Source organism: Canis lupus, chromosome 2 (genome assembly GCF_011100685.1).
Source record: "Canis lupus familiaris isolate Mischka breed German Shepherd chromosome 2, alternate assembly UU_Cfam_GSD_1.0, whole genome shotgun sequence".
Classification (NCBI taxonomy): Eukaryota; Metazoa; Chordata; class Mammalia; order Carnivora; family Canidae; genus Canis; species Canis lupus.
Window position 1 is genome coordinate 55,192,087 of NC_049223.1, and position 20,009 is coordinate 55,212,095.

The 20,009-nt window shown below is 34.8% G+C and overlaps 1 protein-coding gene across 7 annotated transcripts in view; it reads left to right on the forward strand.

The window, feature by feature from the left end:
• The window catches only part of FCHO2 (FCH and mu domain containing endocytic adaptor 2), a 121,363-nt gene that overhangs the window by 67,618 nt on the left and 33,736 nt on the right, over positions 1-20,009 (forward strand). For 4 of the 7 annotated variants that reach the window (XM_038530813.1, XM_038530816.1, XM_038530819.1 and 1 more), the window contains 8 exons: positions 2,813-2,837; positions 3,333-3,386; positions 9,012-9,069; positions 9,349-9,524; positions 10,937-10,948; positions 11,409-11,433; positions 13,566-13,608; positions 18,083-18,177. In XM_038530813.1, coding sequence (XP_038386741.1) covers positions 2,813-2,837; positions 3,333-3,386; positions 9,012-9,069; positions 9,349-9,524; positions 10,937-10,948; positions 11,409-11,433; positions 13,566-13,608; positions 18,083-18,177 — 488 coding nt within the window. The remainder of the gene's footprint in view (positions 1-2,812; positions 2,838-3,332; positions 3,387-9,011; positions 9,070-9,348; positions 9,525-10,936; positions 10,949-11,408; positions 11,434-13,565; positions 13,609-18,082; positions 18,178-20,009) is intronic. The other 3 variants (XM_038530815.1, XM_038530818.1, XM_038530814.1) reach the window with 2 other exon arrangements.

The following is a 20,009-nucleotide window of genomic DNA, read 5'->3' on the forward strand; positions in this document are numbered from 1 at the left end:
CTAGTTAGATTCTTTTTATCTGAGTTTCTCAGAGTGCCTACCATTTTATTATTTTTTTTATTATTTTATTTTTATTTTTTTTTGTGCCTACCATTTTAAATGTCTGTTTCTTCCTCGCCCCCAAGTTTTTTTTTTCCCCCCAAGTTTTATTTGCTTTAACAAATAAAGACCAATTGCAAAGTGGTTTATATCTGTAGTTAACCATCTCATCTGCGAATGTTTTTTCAGCATTTATGAAAGCTGTCTTTTGCTAAGGAGATGGAATACAATTGGTTTCTATAACATTGTAAATACTTACATAAGTCTAAACAATGGATTTGTAAGTGAAATTATAAAAGTAGTCAGGTCGTCTGTTAATATATTATAAAGAGTAAAGAGTAAAGTATAAGAGTTAATATATTATAAAGAGTAAAGTATATTATTATATAATATAATACATGGTTTTCTCAGCTGTCCATTCAGGGAGCTTAGAATATTTTTGTATAATTTGTGTTTTTAAAATAGTTTTTCGGGGATCCCTGGGTGGCGCAGCGGTTTAGCGCCTGCCTTTGGCCCAGGGCGCGATCCTGGAGACCCGGGATCGAATCCCACGTCGGGCTCCCGGTGCATGGAGCCTGCTTCTCCCTCTGCCTATGTCTCTGCCTCTCTCTCTCTCTCTCTCTCTCTCTCTCTCTCTGTGTGACTATCATTCATAAATAAAAATTAAAAAAAAATAAAATAGTTTTTCATGGTCAGTAACTTCCTAGTACCATCATTAGGCCACTTGGATATTGGAATATTTTTTTACCACTGAGAAGACCAGGGCTGAAAACCAGTCCTTAAACAACTGCATCATGATTGCCTTCTTTCAACACTTGTAGGCAGGAAAGATGTTAGAAACTGCTTTGTTTGAAATGCCGGAGGCTCTTGGCATGCTTCTGTGCATAGCCTGAAGGCTTTGAAATGCCAGTATTGTAGAAGAGGGGTCCTGCTCAGAGCTTGCTCTCTGCCTGGGGCTTCATCTGCAGGGCTCATTACGGCCCACTGTGAAAGCAAACAGATGAGTGCTTCACCACAAGGACTGGAGAGCTCTGGCTGAAAGCCAGAGAATAAACTGTTTGGAACTTTGACACTTATATTTAAACTGTATCTTCTAAAAAAAAAAAAAGAAGAAGAAGAAGAAAGTAGGAGTGCTCTAATATCTTAAATGATTTGATTCTGTAGAAGAATTGAATTTATTATTGTTACAGTACCTTTTCTGGAACATTTCCTCAGAGTATGCATAGGAATATACCAGTAATAAGAAAGCTGTTTTTCAAAATTTTCGATTTTAAGTGATGATTAACTGGCTAGAAAGACATAAGAGGCTTGCATTTATTCTCTTTGGTGCTTCTATTTGGATTAAGAGCAGGGTAGTCATCTCCCTCTTTTTTCATTATTTTTATTATTTTTTCATTATCTGTTCTATCCTCTCTTCCTTTAACAAAATTCTTCAATTTGTAGATTTTTTGGTTTGTGCTTAGTCTTTGGGTAGAGATGACCCATTTATCCTATATATTAATTTAATACATTTTCATTATTGCTCATTGGGCTCTCAAGGTATACCTAATACATATGTTTTCATTCTGTTATTTAAGTGGCAGATTCTGATATTACATGCATTAACTGTCTCAAGCCACTGAATATGTAACTAATCCAAATGCCTTTTAAATGTGCACTCTAGAGGCACCTGGGTGGCTCAATCAGTTAAGCATCTGCCTTTGGCTCAGGTCATGATCCCGGGGTCCTAGGTTGGAGCCCCATGTTGGGCTCCCTGCTCAGTGGGGAGTCTGCTTTTCCCTCTTCCTCCCCCTGCTCATTACTTTCTCTCTCGCTCACTCTCTCTCAAATAATAAATACATAAAATCTTTTAAAAAATGAAGTGCATTCTGATTTTTGTTAGTGAAATTCTTCTAGAATATATTCATAGAAATTCTTCTAACTTTATTCCTCGTGGTCTCAATGTCTTTATGGATTTAAGTGTTTGAGAATGTTGGTCTTTATTGTTTTAGTTTTACGTTTAAAATACTTTCTTGCTGGTTTATATCCGAATTACTATTTATCAGTTAAATGATAAAATACCAATTTTCAACAGCTTATTGTATTAAACCAGAAAGCTTTTTCAAGCAGAATTCTAACTACACATTTAACATATTTAGAGAAAAATGCTTTTGACTTCTATGTATGTGCTAGTTATGGAAAGTACTTCAAATGAAACTGAAGTTTTAATAAGAATATATTGTAAAATGTTATTTATAATTTATCAATTAATGTAGACTTTTTTTTTTTTTTAAGCCAAGCTTTCTTCTCAAAGAGAATTTCTTTGAGAGAACTTTCTCAACCAGAAGAATTAAAAGCCACTAGAAATCCTTCTAGGACTGACAGCTTCCTTTATGTGATTCATGTGTATATTCATGGAAAAGAAGTACTTTTGAAGTACAAGTTTTTATTATTTATTTGTTTTTCTTAAAGATTTTATTTATTCATGAGAGACAGGCAGGGACATAGGCAGAGGGAGAAGCAGGCTCCCTGCGGGGAACTCATGCAAGACTGGATCCAGGGACTCCAGGATCACACCCTGAGCCAAAGGCAACTGCTCAACCACTGAGCCACCCAGGCATCCCTCTTTTGAATTTTAAGATCATTTGGTGTATTTTAATCTTCATGATTTGATTTTTCTAAATGTTTTTGTAAAGTTTAAGTTATGTTTAACAAGTAAACACTTTCAATATACTATATTTATCAGATAGTTCTAATAGTTGACTATTTTTTAATATTTTGTTTATTTTAATAGGGAATGTCCTGATGCAGATTCACTTGTAAGTAGTTTTACTTTGATATAAGCCATGTAAATTAGCTGTTTCCATTAGGAAATAATCAGCATATTTGGGTTGAGTTCATAAGAAAAATAGTAACCAGCTTATTGTAAATTCACTGTTAAAATTATTTTAGAGATGCAGCTTTGGCTTTATTTTACTAGATGCTTTTGTATTAAATAGAAGGTAGCTCTACCTATCTTTGAAAAGTGGACATTTTACTTTGAAAATTTGAATGGTACCATACCATATTGCTTTTTCTTGGGAAATATGCCAGATCTCAGATCTGCTTACTTTATTTTAAAATGTGATGCTCTTACTAAAGTATTCCTGATTATTAAAATATTATTTTATCTCTTCAGGTGTTTGAATTTTAAGAGCTTATCAGTACAGAAAAGATAGCAATAATAATCATTGTCAGTATTTTTCTCTGCTTTTTGTTTTGAAGAGTTTGTTTATATTTCTTATTTAAATATATTTCTTTGTCTATAATTGAAGAAGACAATAAGTGGAGTTCCCCGTGGTTACAGTGGGAGAGTATTACCAAATGGTGTAAGTAATGTGTAGACAGACATATTTTTCAAATTGTTCATTAGACACTGGTCATGTTGCTAAGTGTAGTAGAATCAAACTGTCTGTCTCCTTTGCTTATTGTTCTTGCTTGCATAATTACTGTATCTTTTGGCCCCAAGTCATTTTGATCTTTTACAGCATAATGGTGTACCAAGATAAAGATACTTTTGGAACACTATGTTTTATGTAACTTAAATAAAAACTTTTTATGTTTCATCTTTAAAATAAGAAAATTATGATTTGTTAGTAAATGTATAGTAAAAATAAATAGATTTCTAGTGAGCTCTAAGGTTAAAATCCTCAGAGTGTTTTAGAACTATATTTATTTACTTTACCAGTTGTTTGTTTTGATATGCTTGGTTTACTAATTAATGAAAAAGTTAGCAGATGTGTTGACATTAACCTGAAGATTCATCAGGCATTTCATGTTGGAATTATTTATGTGTAGCATTTATTTCATGATTGCAACATTGAATTAAATGCTTTAATAACTTCGTGTTTTATATAAACTCCCTTAAAACATTTCTAATCCTCTCAGCTCATTGATACTGTTCTATAATGATCAGTATTAACCACTTTTGAACTTCAATCAGTACTTTTCTGGAATTAGGAAAGGGCTTTTAAAGAGGACGCATAAGTATAATGCCATAAAGGAAAGGATTGATAAATTTGTATAGAAAGAAAACATCTAAAATTACAAAAAATACGTCATAGAAGAATTTGAATCCGCAAAGTTGGCAGAGTATACTTGTAAGACGTAACAAGGGCTACTTTCCTTTGTAAAGCTTATACAAATCATTGTTAAAGGTGAGCAGTGTCCCAACAGGAAAAGGGCATTATGAGAAAAACAGGCTATTTTCATAAAAAGAAACAAGGTGGTAAATGACCATTATAATGTTCAGAATAGTAGTCTCATTCTGATGCAAATTAGAATGAAATTCCTGTATTTATATATGATATTGGCAAAGTTTTGGTTAATTCATATAACTGGTAGGAGTATAAATTGGTACAGTCTGTCTTATGGATAGTTTGGCAGTGTCTTCTCAAATAAGAAATGCATGTTTTTTTGACTGTCCAGTCCTGCTTGAGGTTTATTGTTCTGGCTGTATTCACAAACTCCATGTACTTGCTTCATCAAGATACATACATACAGTAGTTCCCCCCCCCCCCGCCCCGCCCACTTCCCCTCACCTTCTCTGAGGTTTTGCTTTCCACGGTTGAAGTTACGCATGGTTGATCAGTTGCTGTGCCTGCTGATAGGGAAAGAGCTTACTAAAGGGAAGCAAGTATGATTTTTAAGTAATTGCTGTTTAAAAAATATAAATGGGTAGATATTTTTGTTCTTTTTGTTTGTGTTACCCAACACTTAATTGTGGTTACCTTTAGGGAGCATGATTACAGTGGTGGTCAGCAGGGAGAAAAGGCTTTCATTTTTTTGTTTTATTTATGGCCTATTATTATTATAGCCTATTTATGACTTTTCTATGGCTTTTTTTAAAGTAGGCCCCACACGCAACATGGTGCTTGAATTCACAACCCTGAGATCAAGAGTTGCATGCTCTACTCACTGAGTTAGCCAGGCTCCCCCTATAGCTAGTTTTAATAACCATTTAAACATCCATAACCTGCCTTGTTAAGGAAATTATCGTTTAATTTCTGTTCCTTTTTTAAATGGTCTGTGTAATTAAAAAATTATTTTGAGGGACTATATTTTTTAAAGGTTGCCCAAGTAAGTGTGAATTGTCTTTTTCTTTTGGTTTCAGCCAGTCTCCCTATCTAAACAGATTGAGGAATATTTCATTGACTGAAGAGTTCTGTCCCAGTATATATTTTTAAATCACTACCACAACTACTATCCAAACCTGCCTTTAAGATTATTGAGTGAAGTTACCTGCTCTTTTCTTCACAGTGCTTTGGCCTAATGTTTTGCTCCAGCAGTGTAGGGCCTTTAAATAGAAATCATGGACTGAGTGGACAAAGGTATAAACTGGTATTGGGCAAGTTTTTATTAATATCAAGTTTCTATGAACAGTTTAGCATTCCAAACCTGATATACCGAGAATTATTATTTATTTTGAAGTAATCAATTTACAGCAAGTTGCAAAGATAGTACAGAGCAGTCCCGTATACCTTTCATCCACTTTCTCCTGATAATTTTTTAAAAATATTTTATTTATTCATAGAGACGAGAGAGAGAGAGACAGAGACAGAGACACAGGCAGAGGGAGAAGCAGGCCCCATGCAGGGAGCCCGATGAGGAACTCCATCCCGGGTCTCCAGGATCAGGCCCTGGGCTGCAGGCGGCGCTAAAGCGCTGCGCCCCCGGGGGCTGCCCTCCTGGTAATTTCTTGCAGAAATACAGTATCACAGCTAGGATACTGACACCTAAAACAGTCAAAGCAGAACATTTCCATTACCACAAAGGTCTTTTTTGTTGGTTGCCTTTTACTGCCACTTCTCTTCCATCACCACCCTCCTTGGCTTCTTGCAATCACTAATCTTTTCTCTATTTCTCTAATTTTGTCATTTTAAGAATGTTATTTAAATGGAGTCCTATTATAACCTTTCAGATGGGCTTTTTTCTTCCAGCATAATTCTCTGGAGTTTCTTCTAGGTTTTTGCATATATGGTATATGAATAGTTTTTTGTTGGTTGAATAGTATTCCATGATATAGAAGCACTAAAGTTTGTTCTAACCATTCACCTATCATAGGGCATTTAGTTGTTTCTAGTTTTCAGCTATTAGAAAAAAGTTGCTTTGAACAATTGTATATAGATTCTTGTGGGTACCATGTCCCACTCTGACCCTGGTTATTTGCTTTCTGAAATCTGTTTTACCTAACAAGAAGTCATTCATTTGCCCCTCCCTCCCTTTTTAATGTTTACATGGTATTTTTCCATTCTTTTACCTTCAACCTACATATGTTGTTATACATGAAGTAAGTTTCTTACAGATAGCCTCTAGTTGGGGCATGTATTTTAATCTCTTCTGCCAATCTGCCTTTTATTACATTTGGACACTTTATATTTAACATAATTATAGACGTATCAGAGCTAAGTATGTCATTTTTTTGTTTGTTTGTTTTCTGTTTCTGGTTTTTTGGTTTTCACTTTGTTTCTTTTCCTGCCTTCCTTGTGGGTTATTTGAACCTTTTTTACGACTCCATTATGATCTATTTATAGTTTTTGAGCATATAATTTTGTAGACTTCTTAAATGGTTGCTCTAGTTCACTCTCCAGTACCTTCAGATAGTTTTTTTTTGACCAGAGTTTATAGTTGTAATCTTCAAGAGGTTGGTCTTACCCTATAAAAAACAGCTCAGTATTATTTTAAATTATTACATCATACTGTATTATAGCAAATCCTTAGAACTTCTAGGAGATTAAATATCTGGTATGTTTCTAGGATACTAGGAATAAGAATAAAGTATTTTATAAAAACTTTATCTTTTACTTTTTTAAAGATTTTATTTATTCATGAGAGAGACACACAGAGAGAGAGAGGCAGAGACACAGGCAGAGGGAGAAGCAGGCTTCATGCAAAGAGCCTGATGTGGGTCTTGATCGTGGGACTCCAGGATCACGGCCTGAGCCAAAGGCAGACGCTCAACCACTGAGCCACCCAGGTGTCCCTATAAAAACTTTAATTCTGATTTCTAATCAACCTCAACCTACATTTGGTAAAGTTTATTTTTAAAAGTATTTTAAAATATTATTTGCATATTAGCAAGCAATATGTAGAATTCAAAGTGCTCTACTTCTAGGGTTATATCACTTGACATCTTTTTTGTATATGTAATCTGCTCTTTACTCTGTATTAGATTTTTCATTTCTAGATTTTAATCCAGTCTCTTAACTCACTGCTGGGTACAGTAAACTTTTTATTCAAATTGGAAGCTATAGCTATGTAAATTTTGCTCTTAGTTCTCCTTGATCTTGTGCTATGCCTGTGAGATTACCCTTCATATTCCTTTTGCTGAGCTTTAGCAAGTGAATGGAGGAAGAAAAGAAACTTTACCAGTAGAAGAATTTTAGCTCTCCAACTGATCACTTGACATTTCTTGATTATCTTTTTTTTTCTTCTAAAAAAGTTTTTGGAATTGTTTTATTCTTGTATTTTTTGTAAGTTAGAACTTATTTCCAAATAAAAGCACTTTGAGTACCCCTAACTTATTATTATTATTATTATTTTAAGATTTTATTTATTCATAGAGACACAGAGAGAGAGAGGCAGAGACACAGGCAGAGGGAGAAGCAGGCTCCATGCAGAGAGCCCGACATGGGACTCCATCCAGGGTCTCCAGGATCATGCCCTGGGCTGCAGGCAGCGCTAAACTGCTGCGCCACCGGGGCTGCTCCCTAACTTTTTATTATATTTTCCTTAACAGTTGTATTCCTACATGCATGTGTTTATGTGTGTGTATATAATTTTTTTTGATCCATTTTAGCATAAATTCTATACATGGTGGCCCTCATCCCTAAACTGCTTAAATGTATATTTCCTAAAAATAGGAATATTCTCTCCACATAGCATACATAGAGAAGTGGTCCTCCATCCTTTATCCCTTCTATTCATCACTTTCCCTTGGAGGTAACCAACTTTATTCTGATTTCTCCTTACAGGGGTTTTTCTCCCTGTAAAGATAAGCAGATATCTGTGTTTTAAAATTTTCCCATCTTTCTTACAGGCTTTTTTTTTTTTTTTTTTCTCATTTAGCAGTATTTCCTCAAAGTCATTCCATATGAGTTCATAGAAACTTCCATTTTTAAAAAATAATTGTAGACTACTCTGTTTACTATGTGTACTATAGTTTATTAAACTATGCTTGGACATTTAGGTGCTTTCCATCAGTTTTGAGTTACAGATAATCTTTGATGAATACACTTGTTGTATATGTATTTTTAAATTGTTGAGGGTGTATTTTCAGGGTAAATTCCTAGAAATTCAGTTCCTGGGTGGAAGAGTAAATACTTAACTATTTTTGTTAGATAACGCTAAATTTCTCTCTATAGGGATTTACTAGTTTGTATTTATACCAGCAGAATATAAGAGTACCTTTTCCCACAGTTTTGCCAACAGAGTGTATTTTCAAGCTTTTGGATTTTTGCCTGTCTCATGTATAAGAGATGCTATTTTAATGTAGTTTTAATTTTCTTGGTTATCTTTCATTTGTTTTCTTTTGTTAAATATTTTTGATAAGTATTTCCATTTATTTAACTTGTCAGCCCTCTGATTTCATCATGTCTCATTCCAGACACATACAGTCTTGTGCTTTTACTTCTTCCCTTTCAAGATTTGGGTGAACATTTGCTTATTACAGAACTGCTGGTATTCCTGCCTGAACCCCTGTTCTCTTCCTTATAGAGTGTTTCTCCTATTTCATTTTTCAGTGCCTTTCCGTTTCAGATGCTAAAGCATAGAATGTGATCTGGAGCTAACTTAACCAAAATGATAGAACTTTGCCAGTGTTGATAATTTTATGAACCTACATCATTGATAAATGATGTAGCCACTGCAATAGGTAAAGCTGTTTTGCTAATCTTTTGTATCTATGTAGTTGGAGCCATAATTACAATGAAGTTTTTTTCTTCTTCTTCCCATAGAACATTCCTGATGTAGATGAAGAAGGTTATAGTATAAAACCAGAAGCAAATCAGAATGATATCCTTTCATCATCTAGATATTTCTATGGATTGTGTTGGCATCTAAGTAGACAGTTAAAACAGAATAATCTGTTGTTTAATAAAGACTTCAGTTTTTAATTATAATAAAATGTGATTCCATAGTCTTCACTTAACATGTTTTTATTAATGAAAGTTAGTACTATTTCTGTTAAAGTCTATCTTATCTCTTAAAGGTTTATATCCTTTTTATAAATGTATGAAAAACTGTTTATATGTTAAGATAGTTTAAAAACTAAATTCTTTAACTGATACTCACATACCAAAGAGAACCATTTCTACTCGTCTAGTGATTCTGATTCTGAAGATGAAGAACCAAAGAAGTATCGGATAGAGATCAAACCCATGCACCCAAATAACTCCCATCACACAATGGCTTCCTTGGATGAATTAAAAGTATCTATAGGAAATATCACACTCTCCCCAGCAATATCTGTAAGTAAGAAATGAGCAAGTTCATACTCTATATAGAAGCCTTTGGTTGTTTTTTTTACCTTGTCTACTTGCATCTGGTTAATTTTAGCAATAGTTAATTAAGCACATCGAATAAGGGAACATTTAGTAATTTTTCTTCTGTTTTATTGAGGCATACAGTTTATGATTGTTATATAGGCACATAAACCCGAGTTTGGCTTAGTTTTGCTTCCTTTTGAGGTGTTTTATAAAGAAACAAAAATGTAGAAAATCTATTTCTGCCGTGTATTTTATTTTATAAACAGTTTCTATGTTTCAGAAGTTTGAAATGGCAGTATTAATCGTTTCCTCATCCAGTTTTAAATATTTTGTCCATATTTTATGAACCTTATCTGAAAGGGAATTCTTTCTTTAACAAGGGATTTAAAGATTAAGTTCTATGTCTGCATGTTAACTACAGCATTTGTTATTTCATACTTTTTATATAAAAAAGACACATAGAAGAATTCATAGTGTTAGTGGATAATTCCTCAATTCTCAGATACCATAAACAGCTTTTGAGGGAAGAAAAAAAAAAAAGTAATTGCCATAACTAATCTTTCCGTTGATGTCAAACTCTAATTTCAGGAATGTTAAACTATGGGGAAAAAAGCATGTCTTAGAATGACAATTTAGTTATCTGTACATACTTAACATAATTGATATTAAATCAGTTCTCCTTGATAATGGAGAATAAAAGTTCTTCCCACTTCATATTGTCATTTAATTATGTATTTTAAATAGTCTCTGTGTATTTGGGAATAAATGTTTTTCAGTCATGTGCTTATAGCGTTTAATTTTTTTCTACCAAAAAGACTGATTTCTTAAGTGAGGTTTTATCCTACCATTGCTATTTAACATTAAGATTAATGCCCAGATTAAATTATATATATATATATTATGATAGATATATGTAATATATACGTATGAAGTTAGAAGTTATGAAACCATTAAAAATTTTTATTGTGAAAGAGCCTGACTAATTAAAAAATATATTTATGTAAAGAAAATCCTAGGGAAATATATACCAAAACATTAAGCACCTAATTCTGAGTAGTGAGATCATTAATGATTTAAAATTTTCTCCTTTGTACTTTCCTCTTCAATTTTTTAAAAAAGGTGAGCATATTAATTTCATACTGAGAAAATAAATAATGAGAACATTTTAATAGTTAATATTGGATCTGAAAAGATGTGTTGAATATATTTGGCTGGCCACTTTGCTTATCTAGCCTATGTCCCCTACCCCAACGATGTTCTGCATGTGTTCTAAGGTGAGAAGATTTTAGGTATGATTCAGAAGTGAATAGACAAATTATGAGACCAAGAAAATAAGATATTTTAAATTCTAAATTGTACACTATACCTTTCTTTTTCTTTCCATGCACTACTAGAGACACAGCCCAGTAAGTGCAAAATTTTATATTCTTACCTACTAACTTAAAATCCTTTTAATATTTGAACATTGATCTTCAAAATACTTGTGTTAAGCTTTTTAAATTTGCAGATCATAGTATCTTGCTGTAGGTACTAACATTTTGATATTTTAAAAGCATTTTATTGAGTTAAAGGTATGTGTATTATCTTTTACTATAAGAACTGAGAGTTTGTTTTTTTGTTTGTAGTTTATAATTGAGTAAATATACTAAGAACAACTTAAAATTAGGTCCCCATTAATATCTCACGAAGTAGAGATGCCTGGCTGGCTCAGTTGGCATTCAGCTCTTGATCTCAGTATCATAAGAGTTCAAGCACTGTGTTGCGCATGGAACCTACTTAAAAAATATACCAAAATTTTTTTTTACTAAATATTTCATTACCAAATTATTTGTTTAATGACTCTTAGTGTTTGCATTTCTGTTTTAGGTGCAGATGAATCGGAATTCATCAAGTAAGTGTGACACTTAAAGTGGTTATTTTGTGTCTATTAAAATTTATCAGGTAGTTTGCTCAGCTTATTGTAGCCTTTCATATGTAGTTAGAAGAATAAATGGTTTGTTTTCATCATAACTGTTAACAACAGACTAGAAGGATACTTTAAACAGAAGACAATTTTATGTATATTATTTCTTTTAGCGTTTATACACACCTTCAAGTTTAATACTTGGCTACAGCATTTTTCAGAAGTCAAAAAACCAAAGAGTACCTTCTTTTTTTTTTTTTAATTTTTATTTATTTATGATAGTCACACAGAGAGAGAGAGGCAGAGACACAGGCAGAGGGAGAAGCAGGCTCCATGCCGGGAGCCTGACGCGGGACTCGATCCCCGGACTCCAGGATCGTGCCCTGGGCCAAACGCAGGCGCCAAACCGCTGAGCCACCCAGGGATCCCAAAGAGTAGCTTCTTTTTAACAATGTTAAATTACTTAACTGGCGTAACTCTGCCTTATGAGCCAGAAGGCTTTATGAAAGGTGAGTAAGCTTTAGCTTTTCTGATTTTTAAGTCCTATCACAATTGCAATTTTGTAATCTATAGTTTTAGTATAGTAACTTAGTTATACTAAAAAAATGGGGGGGAGGAGTGTTAACATCTGCAGAATTCATGCATTAAAAATAACAAAGTTGGGAAAAAATAGAGTTGAGGCAGCCAACTCAAGTTGTGCATTTTTGTAAACACAAGGCTTAATAAAAACCATAAGTAAGTAACATTAATCCTATTAAAAATTCTAGCACAATTACAAAGACCTATTAAATGCATAATAAATATCAAACTAAAAGTAAGATTTTACTTTTAAAAAAGAGTGAGTAGCTTGAATGATAGGGGATACAAGGAAAGTGAGGATAAAAGTGGGTTGTTTTTATGGAGTTAATAGGCATAAGGGCAAATTGCAGGAAGATGGAGGAGAACACCACAGTGAGTACTTTGAGGTCAAACAGGACCAGACTGAGCCAAATGGAACAGTGTGGTATGAAGGGGCATCACATACACTGTGGTATTCCTCGGACTTTGCTGCAGTTACCCATGTTGGTGTATTCTGCATTCATCTGGTGTTGGGTGGTAATCTAAGACATTAAGATACAGGGAAATTTTCTTATGAACTGACATGACTTCTGCATGTTACTTATACTATTTTCTTTGTGTACCAGTTGCTAATGAAATGATTAATGTTACTAATGGAAAAGGTAGCAAAACAGCCTGTCTTATAAAGACTGTTATTCTAGGTTGCTCTAAAAATTTTAGTTTTTCAAGATACAACATCCTTCAAGAATAACTATTTTTGGTCAATGTAATAATATTCTTAGAACCTGAAAGATGCTTTCATGATTCATCAGTTATAATTCTTGACTGATAGATACTTAAGTCTTTCAACATATGTGTTCTAATTTTTAAAGTTCTAGCCCATATTTTTCTTGTCTGAACAGTTTTATTTTCATGAATAGGATAGTTCATTGACTTAAGCAATTTCTTATCAAAGATGTTAGAAGAAGAAGACAGCAGAAATTCAGCTATTATTTTGATATTCTTAAATGATAGTCTTAGCATGTTAGAAAACTTGACTTTTTTCCTTCATAATTAAAAAAATTCTATTTATGTTATCAGTTCCACAATTTTTTAAAATTTTTATTTATTTATGATAGTCACACAGAGAGAGAGAGAGAGAGAGGCAGAGACACAGGCAGAGGGAGAAGCAGGCTCCATGCCCTGGGAGCCTGACGTGGGATTCGATCCCGGGTCTCCAGGATTGTGCCCTGGGCCAAAGGCAGGCGCTAAACCGCTGCGCCACCCAGGGATCCCCACAATTTTTTTTTTTATTCATGGGAGACACACACAGAGAGGCAGAGACCTAGGCAGAGGGAGAAGCAGGCTCTGTGCAGGGACCCCAATTCAGGACTCTATCTAGGACCCCGGGATCACGACCTGAGCCAAAGGCAGACGCTCAACTGCTAAGCTACCCAGGCGTCCCAGTTCCACAATTTTTAAATTGTTTGTAGTATTGAGTTATATGTCCAGTGTTTCTCTTACCATTTAAATATTTCATTACTCAGATTATGAATTTCTTGATGTTTCAATTTTTTAATTAGGTGAGGAGCTGACAAAATCAAAGCCATGTGCTGCATCCAATGAGTAAGTTTCACAGTTAAGTTTTATTTTTTTATTTTATTTTATTTATTTATTTATTTTTAAATTTTTTATTGGTGTTCAATTTACTAACATACAGAATAACCCCCAGTGCCCGTCACCCATTCACTCCCACCCCCCGCCCTCCTCCCCTTCTACCACCCCTAGTTCGTTTCCCAGAGTTAGCAGTCTTTACGTTCTGTTTCCCTTTCTGATATTTCCCACACATTTCTTCTCCCTTCCCTTATATTCCCTTTCACTATTATTTATATTCCCCAAATGAATGAGAACATATAATGTTTGTCCTTCTCCGACTGACTTACTTCACTCAGCATAATACCCTCCAGTTCCATCCACGTTGAAGCAAATTGTGGGTATTTGTCATTTCTAATAGCTGAGTAACATTCCATTGTATACATAAACCACATCTTCTTTATCCATTCATCTTTGGTTGGACACCGAGGCTCCTTCCACAGTTTGGCTATCGTGGCCATTGCTGCTATAAACGTCGGGGTGCAGGTGTCCTGGCGTTTCACTGCATCTGTATCTTTGGGGTAAATCCCAATAGTGCAATTGCTGGGTCGTAGGGCAGGTCTATTTTTAACTCTTTGAGGAACCTCCACATAGTTTTCCAGAGTGGCTGCACCAGTTCACATTCCCACCAACAGTGCAAGAGGGTTCCCTTTTCTCCGCATCCCCTCCAACATTTGTTGTTTCCTGCCTTGTTAATTTGCCCCATTCTCACCGGTGTGAGGTGGTATCTCATTATGGTTTTGATTTGTATTTCCCTAATGGCAAGTGATGCGGAGCATTTTCTCATATGCATGTTGGCCATGTCTATGTCTTCCTCTGTGAGATTTCTCTTCATGTCTTTTGCCCATTTCATGATTGGATTGTTTCTTTGGTGTTGAGTTTAAGAAGTTCTTTATAGATCTTGGAAACTAGCCCTTTATCTGATATGTCATTTGCAAATATCTTCTCCCATTCTGTAGGTTGTCTTTGAGTTTTGTTGACTGTATCCTTTGCTGTGCAAAAGCTTCTTATCTTGATGAAGTCCCAATAGTTCATTTTTGCTTTTGTTTCTTTTGCCTTCGTGGATGTATCTTGCAAGAAGTTACTGTGGCCGAGTTCAAAAAGGGTGTTGCCTGTGTTCTTCTCTAGGATTTTGATGGAATCTTGTCTCACATTTAGATCTTTCATCCATTTTGAGTTTATCTTTGTGTATGGTGAAAGAGAGTGGTCTAGTTTCATTCTTCTGCATGTGGATGTCCAATTTTCCCAGCACCATTTATTGAAGAGACTGTCTTTCTTCCAATGGATAGTCTTTCCTCCTTTATCGAATATTAGTTGACCATAAAGTTCAGGGTCCACTTCTGGGTTCTCTATTCTGTTCCACTGATCTATGTGTCTGTTTTTGTGCCAGTACCACACTGTCTTGATGACCACAGCTTTGTAGTACAACCTGAAATCTGGCATTGTGATGCCCCCAGATATGGTTTTCTTTTTTAAAATTCCCCTGGCTATTCGGGGTCTTTTCTGATTCCACACAAATCTTAAAATAATTTGTTCTAACTCTCTGAAGAAAGTCCATGGTATTTTGATAGGGATTGCATTAAACGTGTATATTGCCCTGGGTAACATTGACATTTTCACAATATTAATTCTGCCAATCCATGAGCATGGAATATTTTTCCATCTCTTTGTGTCTTCCTCAATTTCTTTCAGAAGTGTTCTATAGTTTTGAGGGTATATAAGTTTTATTTTTAAGTAAGAGTCTTTTTAGAGCAGTTTTAGGTTCATAGCAAAATTGAGGGGAGGATATAGAGATTTTGCATATATTTTCTCTGCCCCCACATATGCCCAGCCTCCTTCATGATCAGAACCCCCTACTAGGATAACACACTTCTTGGAATTGATGAACCTACACTAACATTATTGTCACCCAAAGTCTGTGGTTTACATGAGAATTCGCTCATTCTTGTATAGCCTATGAGTTTTGACAAATGGGTAAGGACATGTAACTCTACTATTATGGTATATAGAATAGTTTATACTGAAAATCCTGGGTCCTCCACCTGTTCATCCTTCCCTCTTTACTATGTTTAAATTTTCTTTTGTCCTTTTTTTTCTAGACAGTTTTATTATCTTTGCAGTTTCAGTTCCAGTAGAGTGTTAGCAATCATCCTCTTTTCTGAGCTGTGAAACGCTCTGTGGAGTTTCTGGTTGTTTTAAATTCTTATTTGACACTATAATTTTTAAAAGAATCCTTATTCAACTATATTTGGCCTTGGTGACTTCACTGCTTCTAAATAAATGCTAGTGTCCGAAGTTCATATATGTATTTCATCTAGTCATTCTCATTGACATATTCTCACTTTTTTCCTTCAGTTTGGGCTGTGACTGTTTAAGATAGACTGTACTTTTCATGAACTTTGAAACAAGGAAATGTCGCAAGTTAAAAAGGCTAGAAACCATGTTGCTAGATTGATTGATTGATTGATTTGTAAAGATTTTATTTATTCGTGAGAGACACAGAGAGAGAGGCAGAGACATAGGCAGAGGGAGAAGCAGACGCCCTGGGGGGGGGAGCCCGATGCAGGACTTGATCCCAGGATCCCTAGGTCACGTCCTGAGCCAAAGGCAGATGCTCAACCGCTGAGCCACCCAGGCACCTGCTAGCTCTTTTTATTTTTTTATGTATTTTTTTAAAAGATTTTATTTATTCATGAGAGACACAGAGAGAGAGAGGCAGAGACACAGGCAGAGGGAGAAGCAGGCTCCATGCAGGGAGCCCGATGTGGGACTCGATCCCGGGTCTCCAGGATCACACCCTGAGCTGAAGGTGGTGGCGCTAAACCGCTGAGCCACCAGGGCTGCCCTGCTAGCTCTTTTTAAAAAGAAAGAAATATTTGAAGCCAGTGTTTCATGGGTCCTTTTTCATTTCCATATCTGTCAATAAGAATACAGTCTTATAATGTTTTTTTTTTGCATAAGTAAAAGTGTAGGCTTCATTAAATGGATAGCTTAAAATAACTTGATCGTATTTTTTTTTAAAGATTTATTTATTTATTTATTTATGATAGACATAGAGTGAGAGAGAGGAAGAGACACAGAGGGAAGGAGAAACAGGTTCCATGCCAGGAACCTGACGCGGGACTCGATCCCAGGACTCCAGGATCGCGCCCTGGGCCAAAGGCAGGCGCTAAACCGCTGAGCCATCCAGGGATCCCCTAACTTGATCCTATTAAAGCTAGGCACTAATCTAATTGAGCACAGTGGTGGTATTCATTTATCATTTTTAAAGATAAGTTCAGTGTTTTAAAATTTTGCTTTTAGTAATTTATGCAATTGTGATTCTAGGTTTTATATACAAAATTTAGTTTGCTTCCATGTAGGTGCATGTTGTGATACTAGATACATGCTTATAGATAATTGAACCATTTTCATTGTAATGAGCCTGTTTTCTAAGATTTAAAAATATTGTATTAAATAGTGGCAATTTGATACATTAAAGTATTGTTTTAATGGGGTTGATTTTTATTTTGCACCTTAACTATATATAAGGTGTCACTTTTCATAGCTCACTAAAGCTGGAAACATCTTTTAAAAAGAGGTGGTGGCAAAATTTAGGTACTTCAGGATCTTAGAGATTAGACATCTTAAAAGACATGTGACTAAAATGAAAAAGAACCATTCATTTAAAAGTTTTTATTAAAGAGCTGGAAGTTGAACCTAAAAATAACTAGTCCAGTGGATTCCAAGGGGTCAGTGAAGGGTTATATGGTCTGTTGAGATTTTTGAAACTTGAAAGTTGATGCTCTTGATGATTTTGTCCATAGTTTTGGTTACCTCTCCTAAGACATGACGGGTCCATACATTTCTCTAGACTACCTCAGTGGCTCGGACTATCGGTTGCCCAGGGAGAAGTCCTGCGCTTGTATGATCTACTACAGTAATCAGAACTTTGAAATTTATATCAACCTGTTGGGCTTACTTCTGTACATGACAATTTCAAAGATGAAGAAAAAAGATAAAATAATATTTTGAGTACTTAAGTATGACCTTATAAAATTTCTGCCTGATTTCTTATCACTTGAAGAAATTTCCTGTGCATGACTTGGTTCTAGGTGTGAATCAGCAAACCTGATTTCTTCATTTGTAAAGCTGAAATGATTTCTGTTCTTGGAGCCCCAAAGATTGTTAGAATATAACAAGGTGTGATTGGTGTGCATTAATCTCCTCTACTGCCCCCTACCAACTTTATGTACTGTTACTGGACGTTCTGCTTAGAACAGTTAACAAATACTGGTTTAAATTAAAAATTTTGGTTCAGTTTTTTCACACATTCCATCGGCAGAATACCCAGCTTTTAAATCATATATTTAGCTATTCCAATTCTAGGAAATAAAAATAAGTGACTAGGTTTTATACGAATGAAGTGTTCCTTGGTTAAAATATTTATTTTTAAATATTATGGCAGGAAAGGGACCAGCGACTTACTTGCTTGGGATCCCCTGTTTGGACCATCTCTTGATTCATCATCTTCAGCTTCACTGAATTCGTCATCATCATCAGGTAGTGTGTGTATGTGTGTGTGTATTTATTATTTAAAAGATTTTATTTATTTATTCATGAGAGACACACAGAGAGAGGCAGAGACACAGGCAGAGAAAGAAGCAGGCTTCATGCAGGGAGCCCGACGCGGGACTCGATCCGGGACTCCATCATGCCTTGGGCCAAATTCAGGCGCTAAACTGCTGAGCCTCCCAGGTGTCCCAATATGCGTGTGTATTTAAACTGAGGAATTCACGAGTTACTTTTTTCCTGATTTATTCATCACTTTTGTGTTATACTTAATGGTCAAAAATATTTTTAACTTATCCTCTCATATTGCCAGATAAAGTGATTTTATACTGATTTTGTTAACTTGGCTGAAAGACCCTATGCCTTAAACAAAAATTTATCAAAAACCAATTTTTTTCATTGATGTATTCATTTCAATATATCATTCCCTTATCAATGCCCAGATAATTCTGTTTTTAGATCATTCCACTACATAGATGTGCATTAATGTAACCAGTCCATTGTTACCAGACATTTGAGCTGCAGCTAGCTTTCTTGTTTTATGAACATCCACAGATAAATTATTACAAAGATATTATGAAAATTCTATCAGTACAACATGTGAGTTTCAAGATATACCCATTGATATTTATTGCCAAACTGCTTTCCAGAAAGGCTTTAGCACTTCCCAAGCAATGTATGAAACAGCTTGGTGAATGCTTTTTAGTTGTTTTGGCAAGAATGCGTTTTCTTTTATTCAAAATAGTAAATTCCACTAGCCAACAGTCAAAGTAGGCCTCAAAATGCTTGTTTAATAGAACGCTGCTTGTTCAAAATAAGAAACTAAAATCCACTGTAAATTGATCTTCAGCCTTCTTTGGGATTTCGGGATTGCTGTTCAGTATTTGGGGTTAGGAGAGTGGTGGGGAGAGAACTTGAACTGATTGAGTTCCTGCCATGCTGCTCTGTTAGAAGCTACACTGTTTAATTTCACTTCATTAACTGCTCCATGAAGTCCATTTTATTGTCCCAATTTTGTAGATGAAAAAAAGTAAAGCTCAGAGATGATTTGGAACTTCTCTGAGATCATTTCATAGGAAATGAAGCAACGATTCAAACCTGGATCTTACTAATTCTAAAGTTCTGTTCATTGTACTCTAACATACCTACCAAACGTATGACATTCTGAAACATAAATGGATTTTAGGCAACCTTAACTCCAATTTGCAATTTTGAAGGGATGATGATCTATATTTAATACTTATAAAACAGCAAGAAACAATGAAAGATAGTTGAACATATTCTGAAGTAGCATTATAGCCTTCCTCAGTGGACATGTTATTATTTACTTTTATAAAACTAAATAGATTATATAAGGAAAGTAATTGTACAGGAAAAACTGAAGTTATCATTAAGGTCTCCTTTTTGTTCAGTGAAAATGTAAGAATGGTATTTTATGAATTATTTTTCAAAATACCACATAAAATTTTTCACATTGGTATCACACAGGATTTAGTTACATAGAAATTTTTTCCTAGCCCTACCCTTAGTCTCTTACTTTTTTTCAGCACAGTCTCTTCCTTTTCAAAAAAGTCCTCATTTTTCAAAACTCTTGCTGTCTCAAGTATGTTTCACCCCTGTCACTTTTAACTTCAGATAAAAAATGATTCATTTTTGTTCAGTGGCCATTTGATGTGTAGTAGCCAGGAAATAAAACATTTATTAACCCTTTGTTACTTTTTAAGTTCACTTTTGTATGCATTTTTTTTGTATGCATTTTTAAACTTTCCTATATAGTCTGAAAAATGATGTCAAATTATTTTACCTTTCAAAGAATGTTAGTC